The sequence below is a fragment of the Balaenoptera acutorostrata genome, chromosome X (genome assembly GCF_949987535.1).
Source record: "Balaenoptera acutorostrata chromosome X, mBalAcu1.1, whole genome shotgun sequence".
NCBI lineage: Eukaryota > Metazoa > Chordata > Mammalia > Artiodactyla > Balaenopteridae > Balaenoptera > Balaenoptera acutorostrata.
Window position 1 is genome coordinate 32963492 of NC_080085.1, and position 16706 is coordinate 32980197.

The 16706-nt window shown below is 38.0% G+C and overlaps 1 protein-coding gene across 4 annotated transcripts in view; it reads right to left on the reverse strand.

The window, feature by feature from the left end:
- PRRG1 (proline rich and Gla domain 1) overlaps positions 1-16706 on the reverse strand; it is a 198547-nt gene that overhangs the window by 80389 nt on the left and 101452 nt on the right. For 3 of the 4 annotated variants that reach the window (XM_057538908.1, XM_057538911.1, XM_057538910.1), the window contains exon 3: positions 9322-9482. In XM_057538908.1, coding sequence (XP_057394891.1) covers positions 9322-9482 — 161 coding nt within the window. Of the gene's footprint in view, positions 1-9321; positions 9483-16706 lie in introns of those variants that run through there. The other variant, XM_057538909.1, reaches the window with a different exon arrangement.

Consider the following 16706-nt stretch of genomic DNA (forward strand, 5'->3'; position numbering starts at 1 on the left):
AAGGGAGTGACAATGTAAAGGAGAAAAAGAAACGAAATTGAGTTATTTGTAGTGAGGTGGATGGACCTAGAGACTATCATACAGAGTGAAGTAAGTCAGAAAGAGAAAAACAAATACCGTATGCTAACACATATATATGGAATCTAAAAAAAAAAAAAAGAAAAAAAGAAAATGGTCAGAAGAACATAGGGGCAAGATGGGAATAAAGATGCAGACCTAGTAGAGAATGGACTTGAGGATACGGGGAGGGGGAAGGGTAAACAGGCACAAAGTGAGAGAGTGGCATGGACATATACACACTACCAAACGTAAAATAGGTAGCTAGTGGGAAGCAGCCACATAGCACAGGGAGATCAGCTCGGTGCTTTGTGACCACTTAGAGGGGTGGGATAGGGAGGGTGGGAGGGAGGGAGATGCAAGAGGGAAGAGATATGGCCACATATGTATATGCATAACTGATTCACTTTTTTATAAAGTAGAAACTGACACACCATTGTAAAGCAATTATACTCTAATAAAGATGTTAAAATTTAAAAAAATCCATAGAACGATAAAAAGAAAAACAAGATCCAGTGATATGCTGCTTACAAGAGACTCACTTTAGCCTTACAAACACACTAAGAGTGAAGGGATAGAAGAAGATATTTCAGCAAATGGTATCCAGAAAAAGCAAGAATACCTAATTGACTTTACACTAAAAATGGTAAAAAGAGACAAAGAACATATAACAATTTTAAATATTTATACATCCAACATTGGTGTACCCAAGTATATAAAGCAAGAACTAACAAAGTTAAAAGAAGAAATAAACAACAATATAATAATTGCGACTTTAATTATCCACTCTCAACAATGGATAGATCGTCCAAACAGAGAATCAATAAGGAACCAGTGGATGAGAACAACATACAGCAAATGAACCTAACAGATAAAAACAGAACATTCTATCTGACAACAGCAGAATACACATTCTTCTCAAGCATGCATGGAACATTTTCTAGGACATACCATATGTTTAGCTGTCTTAGAAAATTCAAGAAGATTGAAATCATACCAAATATCTTCTCTGACCACAACTGTATGAAACTAGAAATTAATAACAGGAGGAAAACTGGAAAATTCACAAATACATGGAAGTTTAAAAACACTTTCCTGAACATCCAATGGATCAAAGAAATTACAGAGGAAATAAAAAGTAACTTGAGACAAATGAAAATGGAAACACAGCATATCAAAATTTGTGGGATATAGCAAAAGCAGTTCTAAGAGGATGTTCATAGCAATAAATACCTACATTAAGAAACTAGAAAAATTTCAAATAAACAACCTAACTCTATGCCTTAAGGAACTAGAAGAAGAAGAAAGCTAAGCCCAAAGTTTGCAGACAATGGAAAATAATAGTAGAGAAGAAATAAATGAAATTAAGAACAGGAAAACAATACAAACAATTAAGCAAACTAAGAGTAGTTTTTTTTAAAGTATAAACAAAATTGGCATACCTTTAGCTAGACTAAACAAGGTAAAAAGAGAGAAGATCCAAATCAACAAAATTATAAATGAAAATGGAGACATTACAACAGATACCACAGAAATACAAAGAATGTTAAGAAGCTACTGTAACTATATGCCAACAAACAGGACAACCTAGAAGAAATGGAAAAATTCTTGGAAAAATAAAATCTACCATGACTGAATCAGGAAGAAAATAGAAACTAAACAATCCAATTACTAGTAAGGAGACTGGATCAGTAATCAAAAATCTCCCAGAGAAGAAAAGCCCAGGACGAGATGGCTTCACAGTTGAATTTTACCAGACATTTAAAAAATTAATGCTGAAGGGGATCAAGATGGTGGAGGAGTAGGATGTGGAATTCACCTTCTCCTACAAAAACATTAAAAATACATCTACAAGTAGAACGATTCACACAGAACATCTACTGAACGCCGACAGAAGACCTCAGACTTCTGAAAGGGCAAGAAAACCTCCACGTAACTGGGTAGGACAAAGGAAAAAGAAAACTAAAGGAATTGGGACGGGCCCTGTGCCCCAGGGAGGGAGCTGTGAAGGAGGAAAGGTTCCTGCACTCTGGGAAGTCTCCTCACCAGCAGGGAGATCAGCCTAGACAGAGGGGGAGCCTCAGAGCCTAGGAGGAGAGTACAGCAACTGGTTTGCGGAAGGCAAAACAGAGAATAACCTGCACAGAAGGTCGGCACTGCCACCCTGTACTCCTCATATATACATATATACAATGGAATATTACTCAGCCATTAAAAAGAATGAAATAATGCCATTTGCAGCAACATGGATGGACCTGGAGATTATCATACTGAGTGAAGTAAGTCAGACAGAGAAAGACAAATATCATATGATATTGCTTACATGTGGAATCTAAAAACACGGTACAAACGTACTTATTTACAAAACAGAAATAGTCACAGATGTAGAAAACAAACTTATGGTTACCAAGGGGGAAGGGGGGGGTGGATCAGTTGGGAGACTGGGATTGACATATATACACTACTATATATAAAATAGAAAACTAATAAGAATCTATTGTATAGCACAGGGAACTCTACTCAATACTCTGCAATGACCTATAGGGGAATAAAATCTAAAAAAAGAGTGAATACATGTATATGTATAACTGATTCACTTTGCTGTACAGCAGAAACCAACACAACATTGTAAATCAACTATACTCCAATAAAAATTAATTTAAAAAATACAAAACCAAACCAAAAAAAAAAGAAAAGAAAAGAAAAGAAAAGAAAGAATGTGTATGATACCATTGACATGAATTTCTAGAGCAGGCAAAACTCATCTATGGTGGAAAAAAAAAGACAGTGGTATTTCCCTGTGGGGTGCTGGGAGATTGACTGGGAAGTGGTACGCGGGCATGAGAAAACTTTATGGGATGATACTAACGTTCTGTATCCTGGGTGCACAGATCTGTGCACCTGTGGAACCTCACTGAATGGCACACTCAAGACATTTGCATTACATTGTATCGACATTTTACCTCAAAAGAAAAAAATACAACCAAATATTAAACTCTAATGAATTCTAATGTATTTTAGGGGGAATATACTGACGTGTACCATCTACTTTCAAATGTGTTGAAAATCATTTGGACTGACGCAAGGACGAAGTACTGGATAGATGGACAGATAAACGCAAGTAAAGTTAAATGTTATTTGTAGAATCTATTTGGTGAGTGTTCACTGTACAATCCTTCCCACTTTTCTGTATCATTGAAAATTTTTATAGTAAAATATTGGAAAAATACTCAGCAAAATGTGATATAATTAGGAGATGTTAAATAAATAAACATTTTTTTCTATCCATATTTACTGAGTCTCATCAGAATACAGGAATTTCTTTTGGCTGCAGAATACAAAAGTTAGTTACATAATAATTATGACTGCCATATATGTTCAGGTTAACTTATTTAAATCTTTAGATAATCCAGGGAGCCAATATTCACATTTTTTAAAAGGTCTTAAAGTACATTGGAAATTCCAACGTATATCTACAGAATTCAATCTGTCTGTCCATACATGTCTGTAAAAATATATATGAAAGAATATCCTCTGGTTTACTGTCATGATGGAGAGAGTACGGCTTTTCATTTCTAATGTCCATGGCTCATTTTGTTTACAACTTTCATTATATCACAGAGTAATCCAAAAGCATAGTCTATCATCCTCCTGAATTCAGTAAAAGGTAAGGTTACGTAAAAAACATATTTCATCCTCAATGAATGTTTTATATATCTCACTAATGTTAAAGGTCTATTTTAAATAATCCTTCATCACATTCAAGAAGTGAGGTGATTCTCTGTTCATTATAATTGAGCTACAGAACCTCCTGGAAAATACTTGGCAATATGGATACAATGCCTATCCTCCAAGAACCTGAAGACTAAAAGAGAATGCTGTTTTTGCATCTAACATGTGCTTGCAATATCAAAAATATGACTTCAAAAGTATAAATTTTAATTCAACACAAAATATAAATGGAATTTTAGGGTTAGCTACCTCAGCATTTTAAATGCCAACTTTATCGGTATACTTGGGAACACAGGAATGAATATGCACTTAGTTGCCTCTAAAAATAAAATAAATCAATTTTTAAATATATATTTTAAAGTCCTTTACTATAATTTGTAATTTGCTATTTCAATTTAACTACTCAAGAATTTGGTAAAACTCTTTCAAGAAAAAATATAAAGATTTAAGTTACAAAACATGAAATGATGTAAGGTATAAAAATAGGGAAAATTTGTATTCTAATAAAATATATTGAGGGTGTGTATATTGTGGGAACTCTCTTTGGCAGCCATTCAGGTATGCCTCTCAGATCTTCCTTCAAGAAAGAAAACTGTTGCTCAGCTACAAACAGTTGGCTTGGCGGGCAGCCTCCAGCTGTATCACCTTCAGGATGCGCCTCAACTTTGGAGGTGGGGGCAGAGGCTACGCATGCTTGATGGGCAATCCCCACCATGTGAATGAGCAGGGTGGGTCACTGGTACCTGGCCCTTCCTGCCCAACGTGGGGCTCCCCTCAGGAGCAATCTTCGTTCTGGAGCTCCCTCTTGGGTTGGCTGAAACCTGATCACATCTGCATTTTGGTCTGAAGCTCCTCGCTTTCCTTTCAGAAGTGTCAAATCAGCATCTCAGGATCAAGGTCTTCTCTGCCCAAGCCTTCCCCCGCCATTTGCCTTTCAGAGATGTTACTTCTCCATCCTTCCCCCAAACCTCTTTTAATCCTGATTGTCTCAGAGTTGACTTCCTGGAGGTCCCAAACAGGCGCTCTCTAAGCCCTAAGTGCATTAAATTTGGATCATCTTTTTGGTGGCTAAACAGTTCTCAATTGTTGGAAAAGGATACTATTAATATGGCATTGTCAATACTGGAATAAGAGCTAAAATAATTACTATAAATATAAATTGTACTTCTGCATACTCTTTTATTCCCCAGGCTAATTGTCTAGTTTCTGGTTAAACAGAATGAGTACTGCACAGAAGGCGTTCACAGACCCTGGATCTTCATGCAAAACAGCAAGATCTGTTATGAGAGATTTGACTAGGGTGTGGTCACCCAGGACTATGCCTTAGGGTACCAGCATTTCTTTAGAGGCTGAAAGATTGTAAATAATTAAAAAAAAAAAAAAAAGCTCCCTTTCAATGAGCTAACGCCCCCGATTCTGACACTCATTCCTTCCCGCCAGTCTCTCTAACCACCTCCCAGACAAGTGAATAAGTAAATCCCAGCTAATATTTGTTGAGCACTTTTATGCTGGCCACAGTGCTATGCTCTTTACATATGTTTATTCCATGTAATCATCACTTCTACCTGCTACAGTGTAGTTCTATTATTATCCCTGTTTTGCAAATAGCCCATCCAAGGCTAGGGAAGGTTAAGCCCTGTGCCCAAGGTCATGGCTGCTAAGGGTCAAGGACTAGACTAGAATCCAATAAGTGTCTGATCGTAATTCACTCAGCTCTGAGAGGTTAAGTGTCTTCACCTAAATACAGAATGGAGTTGGGACTAGAATTCAGGTCTTCTGAAACCTCATTTTGTGCTCTTGCCTCTAAATCATGAGTATCCCTTTTAAGGCGAAAAGTTACGATTCTTAATCTAAGACGTTTGATTGAATTCGGAAACCCTATAGTCAAACATATATCCAGCTTTCAGACAGAAAAATCCAGTGATTCTGTATTTGCTCTCTGTTTGGTCTGAGTGTTTGTTGGCCATGTTGTCTTCAGCTCTAATACGTCTTTTGATTCATCACAATCTGAGTTGATTTTCTTAAATCTATTATCACCGGGAGAAGAGGGGCCGAGTCTCTTTTTACCTTTGGGAAGAAGCCCAACAGAGCCCTACCTTAATAAATATTACTGAATGATATTTGCTTCCTTCTTATTTGTCTTCCCTTTGGATCAATAGCTGTAGACTTTGGGGTATCTTTTCCCAATCTGACCCCCAAAATCGGGAACATTTTTCCCCCAAATAATTACAAATTTTCCATATAAGACATTTGAGAAAAGCCCAATTGCTAATTACTAAAACATTGAGATGATTCTATCAGAAGCAACCTGGGATTCCGTTGCCCTCTTCACTTGAGCCCTTTATAGTCTAACCAGAAGTAGTTATTACTATGATCCTGAATGAGAAAAAGGAAATTCTGTTTATTTTGTCGGGAGGTAGTGATTAATTTCCCTCATTTCTCGTGGGTAGACCCCTCTGGGTGACCTAGGGCAAAACAACAGGCTAGGTCTCAGGATGGTTCTGACACCATTTACTTCAATATGATTTTTGTTAAGGTAAGGTAACAAGAGAGATGCAACATTGAAATGTTCGAAAGCAAGGTGCAACGGGAATCCTGCACCAGCTACAGAAGACAACCTCAGCTTGAAAAGACCTTGGCCCTTGTTTTATAAGATGAATGTTGCATAGGGACAGAAGGGTGGAGCCGGACGGGTACAGGATGTCACGGGCCACAGGCACACGGCTTTACTGTTTTAAACTCTGAATCTTTAAAAAACTATGGAAGGAAGGGTCGAGTGAAGTGATACTTACCTGTCATGGGAGCTTTGTATTTTCATAGGATTTGGGTCTTATTTTTGTGTTTTCAAGCTAATCATTTGCAGACAAATAAACCAACTTGTAGGAGAATTCCCTCATCAAAAGCAATTAGGATTGGAATTGGTTTGGTAATTGGCAAAGCTGGCTAAAGTGGAGAACTGAAAACTTCATTTTAACATACAGCTATATGTACATTTATTTATCAGTCTTTTGACTTAAAGCCCAGGGGTCTTCTTTGAGTATGGCTCCATCAATCGACGGTCCCCGTAGTCATTCTTGAATAGACCATATACATAGTAGCAGTAACAGTATTAATAACAACATTTGAGCACTTACAACGTGTCATGTACTTTTTAGTCCTCCCAGTATCTTTCTGAGGTAGCAATTATTATCATCCTCATTTTACATTTGAGGTTAAGAAACTTGCCTAAGATTACGCAGTCAGTAAATGGTAGAGATGAGATTAAAACACATGTTGTCTGTCTTCCAAGTTTACACTCTTAACCAGCACAACATCGTCTCTAATTTCCACTTCTGGGTGTCCTTAGAGAAGAGCTTTTAAGAAACTAAAGGCATTTGTGAAGCAGTCTAAGTACAGAATCCTAGACTTTTATGATTTTTATCCAAAACTTTTAAGTTGTCTCCCCCATGCATATTTTAACAGCAATTTTATGAGCTCTTCATCTGCATTAAATCTTTCCAAAGTACTTTCGTGAAAACAACAATTGGAATTTCACGAATTCCAATTTATATTTCATCCGTTTTATGAAATGTTTAGTCAAATTCTGGAATTTAAATTGTACATACAGAATTACAATATTTGGGATCAAGTTACGGATGTGTACTTGAAATAAATAGGTTTGGGAACAAACCCAACGAAGAGCAGACCACTTAACTGGTGGGATAGAAGTAGGCATGAGTATTATTGCCCAAGAGTATTCATTGTGCTGTGGACATGGGTTAGTATGTTTTACAGTTAAAATGGTCATCAATTCATCCACAACTCCTTCGGGAGGAGGTCAGTGAAGAGAGTTTCTGCCATATTTAAATCTCATCTGTGCTTCACTACAGTCACAAGCAGTATAGTAATTGCTTCTCGGCTGTCTGGCTGAGATGAAGTGTAGTAAAAGTGGTACAGTGATTATGCACATCACCTTCACATGATTCCAGAGGAATGTGTTGTATTTTCCATTTTTATTAAAAGTCTAACATGTCAGATACTTGATTCCATACATATGTGTGTGTGTGTGTGTGTGTGTGTGTGTATATATATGAATAGCCTTTTATATATGGATATATATCAATAGCTTTTTAATATGTAAGTTTATATATGTATATATGAATATGAACATATATATGCATGTATACACGCACACACACATATATATACATTATACAGAGCCTTGGTTTTTTTTGTTTTGTTTTTTACTTTCAGATCCATTCAAACCAGCTTGCTATAGTAGTTTCCTATTGTTGCTGTAACAAAGTACCACAATTTACTGACTGAAAACAACATATACTTATTTTCTTATAGTTCTGGAGATCAGAAATGTCTAAAATCTGCAAAAGTCTAAAATCAAGGTGTTGGCAAGGGTGTGTTCTTTCTGGAGACTTCAGGGGAGAATTTGTCTCCTTGCCTTCTCCAATCTTCAGAAGTCTCCTGTATCACTTGGCTAGTGGTCCCTTTCATCCCCTTCCTCACATCACTCCAACCTTTTGCTTCCATTGTTGCATTCCCTCTTCTGTTGCCACACCTCCCGCCGCCTCTCCCCCGTAAGAACCCTTGCGATCACATTTAAGGCCCCACTTAAATAACGCAGGCTCATGTCCCCTCCTCAAGGTCCTGAAAGTAATCACATCTGCGAAGACCCTTTCACTATGTTAGGTCATATGTTCACGGGTTCCAGGGATCGCGATGTGAATATCTTTGGGGTTCTTTATTCAGTCTACGACACGTGGCTTAATTACACACTAAAGAACTAATTTCCAAAAGTAAACTGAAAAACTAATCAGGTCAATGTTCTCAACAGGGATGCCTGTTCTCAACAATCAGAGAAGAAAAAGAAATAAAAGGAATCCAAATCGGAAAAGAAGAAGTAAAGCTGTCACTGTTTGCAGATGACATGATACTATACATAGAGAATCCTAAAGAGGCTACCAGAAAACTACTACAGCTAATCAATGAATGTGGTAAAGTAGCAGGATACAAAATTAATGCACAGAAATCTCTTGCATTCCTATACACTAATGATGAACAATCTGAAAGAGAAATTAAGGAAACACTCCCATTTACCATTGCAACAGAAAGAATAAAATACCTAGGAATAAACCTACCTAAGGAGTAAAACATTTTAAAACAGCATCACTATATGTTAGCTTCCTCTGCACTTTCTCCATGATTTAGCACGGTATGGTCATAATGGTATCTATAACTTTCCCGAACAAAGCCTTGTGTAAAACATGCTTCCCCCTTGCTCAGATGATCGATCTCAACTCAGCAGGGTCCTATGGCAATGGAGCCCTCAAAGACAGATCAGCACACAGGGAAGTGAAACTAGACCTCCGACCCGCAGAGTCGGGTGGCTTAGTTGGAGGCCCCGTTCAGAGTTAGTTCTTTGGGAGGGTAGTTTTTAAATGATAGCAATGCACACAATTTGGGAATGCAGGTTTCAAATATACATCACAAAGGTAGGCAAATCTGTGAACATTTAAAAAAGATTGCCAGTATACTTACAGTTTTTTCATTATTTTCAAAAGCTTCTCTTGCTTCTTCAAATGTGCAGACTTCTTCTTTGCATTCACGTTCAATATTGCCCTGCCTTATCTCTTCAAAAAGTCCATTAGCTCTTGGGTAGCGTTTTAATACTGAATTGGCTTTTTCTCCTGTGAGGAAAACTAAAAAGAGATATAATAATAAGCATAAAATTGTAATTAAAAAAATGTGGAAAGTTAATATACAAGATGAAATCTGCTAGATACTCTTTAGAAAACATAGCCAACACCCTAAACCTCTTTCTCTAGGTCAGCAATGAAGTGACTTTCAGCTCTCAACCACCAATCTGCTGTCTTCCTCATCATGTGTGTCCTTTCAGTAGCAGTTGCCCTGGGCAGGGACAGTGACATGATTAACGATGTTACATCCAGACTTTAGCACATTCCTGCCAACCATGGGTGTTTAAATATAGCAATAATGATACCAGTACTTATACTCATAACTGTAAGAGGATGCCCCCAGGCGTTCTGCTGTTGGACAGCAGCAGTGAAATCAAAATCCAGTCTGTGGACTATCAGTCTTTGTCCCCCTAACTAAAAATAAATAAAACTCCAGTTGACCTAATATAAACCCAGAGAACACTTACTTGTATGAAAGGAAGAGTTGACAAAATAATATCAAGAAATTAAGACAAATTTGGCCATAATTCATTCCAAGGGATATTAGTAATAATTTTGTTCTAAATGCACTTAAATATATTTTGACACTTTAATATATTTAACCCCATTTCAATGTCCTTCAGAAAAAGAAAATTGTTCCGCATGACTTACAGGGGCATTTCATATAAACATTCAAAATGCATATTTATGATACCCAGTAAAATAAGGCAATGGTTGTATGCATACTCATGGGGAATTATTTTTTTTTATGTACAGATTCATTTTAAACTATACTTCAATTACATTTTTCTAAAACTGTCCTGCTTGTTTGGAGAGATAAATAGAATGCTACCAGAATTTAATCTCTGCTAATGCAAATTAGAAAATTCCCTAATCTTAAAGACCTCTGACATGAGAGAAGGCACATTACAGATCCTTCAAGATGTATTTTAAAAAAAAAAAAGGTCTACATTTTGCAAAAAACATTTTGAAGTAAAATGAAAAACGGTAAATGCTCTTTTAAAAATGGCCACAATAGCAATGAATTTAAGGTTTACCTCATTTTAGAAATGTGTATTTCACTTCATAGAAGATACGGATTCAGTACTTAGGATTCTTTAAAGTATCCAAATTGATACCAATTAGATGGCTACATTGAAAACTACAGTAGGCCTTCCATAAGTGTTTCCTTCCTTCTGTACTTCAGAAGGGTAACCATCGATAAAAATTAATCACACAGTCATAAAATATCGTTAGAAGAAATCTTAAAAAATAAAAAAATAAAAGGATGCTGTTGAGTTGGAGAGTAATAGTAGAATTTTCTATCAGTGCTTTTCACAGTTTAGCAGCATCAGAATCCCATGCTGGACTTATTATCACACATATTGCTGGGCCTACCTCCCAGATTCTCTGATTCCATAGGTCTGGGGTAGGGCCAAGAAGCTGCATTTCTAGTAAGATCCCAGGTAACGCTGGTGCTGCTGGTGCCACTCCCACAGTTTGAAACCACTACTCAAATGGGAGCTCCTTAGAAAACTAGTTCTGAGGAAGGTGTTTATGGAATGCTGGGATTAACAAATTTAAAAAAGATCTTTTACTGCATGACTTTTCAGGACCCTTAATATGCATTTAATATATATTTTAAATCTCCAGAAAACGAACATGACACAGGCATGTGTCATATTTATTTGACTGTGGAGCCCTTTTTCAAGGAACATTTCACTGAATTAACAACTTCCTAGCCATTGGTTTTATTTATGCCATGACAAACAATTCTCTTCCATATAATAGGCCAACTAATTCATGAAGACAGTAACTGATTTCTCTCGAGGCTTCTCTTTTCTAGGATAAACATGTCTAGTTCCTTCGTCTGTTGGTCATATAAAATAGACAGACGTCTCCGTACCGTCTTTACCTCATAAAATATTGTATTCTACACTGAGTGTGGTCTGACAAGTACAAAACTGATCAGGGCTATTGGCTTCCTTGTTTCTAAACACAATAGATATGTCAATAAAGTCTAACGCATCTTTGGCTTTTGGGACAGTTTTCTTGAAAATAAAACAATCAGTAATAATGTATTTTAAGCTTTTAAGAGGAAAAAAGAAACCTAAATTCTCCTAAGAGAAAATGTTATATACACTATCTCCATAAAGGGGTCAAGGAAAGCAGCTAACTCTTGAAACCAGAAAGCAGGCTAATTCAGAAGGTTAAGCAACTATAAGGTAATGTACAGCAAGACACAGCCCTTCTTATTCCAGCCTAATCAAATTACCAAGAGCACTCCACAAACACCTTCTGTGTATTTTCTTGTACTGGAAGGCAACATGATATAATACTGAGAACTCTTGATGGAATAAGCTGGCAATTAGATTTTATCTCACCTGCCAAATGTGCTCAATTAGAAGATACCACCTAGAGTAAGAGTCCGACCAGTAGGAAAGATATTGTTACAGATTAGTTCCATCTGCCATATATTAGGGAATAGGAAGTTGTGGCAGAGTATTTGCTGTTCCTCATCAAGGTAATTTGGAAATGTCATGGGTGATACCAGAATTGGGATTCTTTTTATGTGGAAACAAAATAAAGGGGAAGGTGGCAGCTTGGACCTATAGGATAAGATCAGACTATTTCTTCCTAAAACACTGGGCAATTTCCACGATGCTAGGGCTTATGTTTGGACTTAATGTTTGAAACTAAAGATGATTACTTCCCTCTACCTCCTTCTCATCAAAATGTGTTAGTTACCCCACAGCTGTCCAGAATCATGTGTATGCCTTCATCAGAGATTACATGATGTGGCAAGTATACAGAATGTAAATTTACTTTGAGAACACAACACTGAGGTATTAATCAAACATGTTCTTTTCTCATTAAAGGACATAAAGAAAAACCTAAGCTGTTTTCTTTAGATTCAGTTAGGAAACACCCTTACTAAAGAAAATATTTAAACTCTAAGACTGGTAAACACATAAATGACCACAAAATAAGTATATTAATTCAAAAAACGTAACTACTTTTTCATAATTTCAAAATAAATAGCTCTCACCCATGCTTTCTCTTCAAAAGAAAAGAATAAAAATAAATAAGATAGCTTCTCAAGTAACTCTCTAAATTACTGCCTTAAACCGAAATATGTAGTCATGTTATATATTTTTAATGCATTGCAGCATACTAAAACTGACATTCTAATGCCAAAAATCTTTATCTAGGCAAAATCATGTCCGTACATTTGCTGAAAAACAGCAGATGGTAAGGCCTGAAAATTAACAGCCCATGTGGAAAATCTCTACTCCACTTATCTAATCAGTTCTCTAATCTTGGGTCTGGATTCACTGAAACAGCCCTTATTTAAAGTTGCAAATGTTTACATTTTTCTTTTCAGTGAACAAAATTCCTTCTTTAGGACATATTTACTGAACACAGACTATGTACAATGAGATCATGACAAGTCACAAAGATGAGTAGGAGACTGCCTTTGACCTCAAGGTTCTTCAGTGCAAGAGATAATGAAGATAAAAGAGATACACAAACAGCTCTAACGCAAGATGAACAAGGTAGATGCTCTTTGAGGTCAGCAGGCAGGCGTACTTCTACTGGGTAGGTGTGTTTCGGGATGGGAGAGGGACCTGGAGAAGGGCAAGTGAAAAGTATATTTGGGCTGGCCTTTTAAAAATTGGCAGGATTGGGGCATGCAAAGATGGTGAGGAAAGACATCCTAGGAAAACAAAATAGTGAGTGAGGGCCTGAAATCGAATAAACCTATGGCCACAGACGAGGAATATGAGCTGGTCAGTAGGGCCAGAGTACACGATTCAAAAGAGGAAGAGAGGGAAATGAAACCGGAAAGGGGCCTGATAGCCATGTCATGGAGGCATTTAACGTTAGGCTAAGATATTTAAACTATTTGACAGCATTCAAGAGTTTAGACCGATACTTCGTGGAGAATAACCTAGAAAAATGTACAAGTACAACAGATTTGGGGGTAGGATGAAGAGAAAATGGAGGGATAAAGGCCAGGAAAAAGGCTACTTACAACAGACCAGGTTAAGAAATAATGAGATCATGCATTAGAATGGTGGCAATAGGAAGGGAAAGAAAGGGACAGATGTGAAATATGGGTGATCTCTTTGGCCACTACACCCATCATGTACCTTATTCCTCAGTCAAACCAAATCTTACCATCCTTCATATAGGTTCTTTCATGCCTCCATAATTCTGTACCTAATATTTCCTCTGCCTAGCAAACTCCTATTCCATTCCGATGTAACACCCTCTAAAAACCTTCCCCAGATTCTACTCCCCACTTCGTTAGACAGAGCTGCTACAGACTCTCAGTATTTACATATACTTCAATTATAGCAATTAACTAAAGTATATTGTAATTTTATTATAATTTTTGGTATGCCTGTCTGGTTCCCCCTCAAGACTTGAGGGCAGGGCCCATGTATTATTCATATTTTGATCCAACATCTGTCTTTCATAATACCTAGTAAAGACCTTGGTACAGAACATGATTCAATAAGCGTGGAATAAAGGAAAAGGCAGAATGGGAGAAACTTGATATCTGAATGACTAGAAGCTGGGAAGCCATGGACCATGCCTCTAATTATGAGGCAGCATCGTAAACTTAATATATGATTATGAAATCAGTACATTTACTGCAAAGTTTCTAGTGAGACAGCACTTGAATATCCTTCTGCAAGAGAAACTACCTTTTGAAATTTGTACAGTACTTCTGTTTGGGCTCCGCTTGGAGCACAATTTTTGTTGTTCTGAAAGAACCATTGATTTGCCGTAATACTTATGTAGAGGGAGAGTAGCTGGACAACTACTGTTGTGGGAAGAGGGCACAGCCAGATGCTTTTTGGCTTGGCAAGGAACTAGCACCTTGGCTCCCCAGGGTGCTGCAGTGAATTCATGAAGAATGTGCCGGATAGTTTACATTTTTGGAGAAATGCATTGATACTTAACGTCTGTTGGACACCACACAAACTATGAGCTTAAGGTAATTCACAGTTTCATTTCCTTTCATTTCCTTTCCTTTGTGAAACTGGATTTTCGGCTATGATTTAAAAAAAAAAAGTGCTGTGTTTGACAAGAAGTGAGAAGGTTTGAGAAGTTGTGCGGTGCCCAACAGGTACACGCATCCAATTAGTAAGTAACTGCATGGCTATTTAAGATAGAAATATTGAAACAAAGCGAGTCACATGAGTTTTTTGGTTTCCTAGTGCATTTATAAAAGTTATGTTTACACTATACTATAGACTATTAAGTATGCAATAGCATTATGTCTTTAAAAAGCAATGTACATACCTTAATTAGAAAATACTTTATTGCTAAAAATGCTAACTATTACCTGACAACACAGGGTTGCCACAAACCTTCAATTTGTAAAAAACCACAATATTTGCAAAGTGCAATAAAAGGAGGTATGCCTGTATTATTTTTTCAAATGGCTACCAAGCTGTCAGGATATAAATACCTATTAAGTTGTTTGGACCTAATTACTTAATAAATGGAACTATTAGGCATTTCTTTTGGCCTATGGCTGCTGTGAAAAAGTCACTGCAATAACTAAGGGCGCCTTAAACTCAGAAAGTTTGGGAACCTCTGACCTAGGGGTTCTAGAGGCCGATGGAGTCCTGCCACTGCTCTCCCAAGTACATCTGGCACACCATGCTTGAATGGGCTGGGAAGTTCCTTCTCTGAGGAAGGAAACTGAGATCCCTTCTGAAAGTTTACAGTTACTGAAACCTGTCACATGGGTTACTGTGGCCCTGATAAGAGCCAGCAGGAAAAAAATATAGTATAGTCCCCCCCCCATCCAGTCACACCCCTCAATTGTAGGTTATCCTAAGGTCTCCCTCAATTAGCCACTCTGGTTCTGTGAGCTTGCCTGGGAAAGAGGCCAGGGAGATGAAAATGAAACAACAGGGTCACTAGGTAGCCGGAACACTGGGCAATAGGGCCTCCTGTGTTATGGAGCGAGCACAGGTGAGTGAAATGCTGGGTAGAAAGGTGCCCTCCTCTTTTCCCAGCGCTGCTGGTAATTACTACCAGCCCAGCAAAGGCAACCTGTGCCACAGTTCACAAAGTGACTCCTCTATTGTCCTTGGAATTGTCCTGGGTACCAGAAAGCCTGGTTTTTTGTTTTTTGTTTTAAATAAAGCCATTTCTTTAGTTTTAATTTATTTATGGCTGTGTTGGGTCTTCGTTTCTGTGCAAAGGCTTTCTCCAGTTGTGGCAAGCGGGGGCCACTCTTCATCGCGGTGCGCAGGCCTCTCACCATCGCGGCCTCTCTTGTTGCGGAGCACAGGCTACAGGCGCGCAGGCTCAGTAGTTGTGGCTCACGGGCCCACTTGCTCCGCGGCATGTGGGATCCTCCCAGACCAGGGCTCGAACCCATGTCCCCTGCATCGGCAGGCAGATTCCCAACCACTGCGCCACCAGGGAAGCCCCAGAAAGCCTGGTTTGATTGCCCTGGTTTTAATGTAAGACTATACGCCGGCAACAACAGCAAGAACATGAAGAGCAAGAGAGGATGGGGACTTCCTACAAATGCACCTAGCATTCCATTATCTTTCTTCAGTGCAGGAGGCGGGGCATACTCCTCTATCTGTGGGAGAAGGCGAGCTTCATGTCCTACTACTCCGCCATCTTGATTGCTCCTCCCAGGGCGTACTCCTCTAGACCTAAGGTGCAACCCTAGAGTTCTTCAATTTCCCATGGGAATAGGGTTGGTCAGGGAAGGAAGACAGACATTCTCATATTTCCAGGGGCTGTGGCTGTTTAATCTGAGTAACGAATGTGACCTCATTGGTATTCCAAGCTTGTTAAATGGTACACATCAGTTACGCATTTAGAAAGTAAGAAAAAGTTGTTAAAGCAAACAGCTATGAGAGGAAAGCAAAAACCCTACGCTTTCCTTCCTCATCCGTAAAATTGGAATAACAGCACCGACGTCATAGTTATAAATGAGGTAATGGACATAAAGTGCTTTGCTCAGAGCTTGGCAAAAAATGGAGCTCAATAAACAAGAGTGTGATTTGTTGTCACCATGACAGCTGTCATGGTGGCAGTTATTCCATTAAAGGAAAAACAAGAGATTTACCAAGACGATAAAAAAAAAACACTTAGAAAATAAAAGAATAGATGATCAAGGATAGTGTTAACTTTCAGTGAGTCTGTATGTTTAACTCCAGGGATGCCTAGAAGTTTGGTCCCCTTGGTCAAGATTGGGATGAA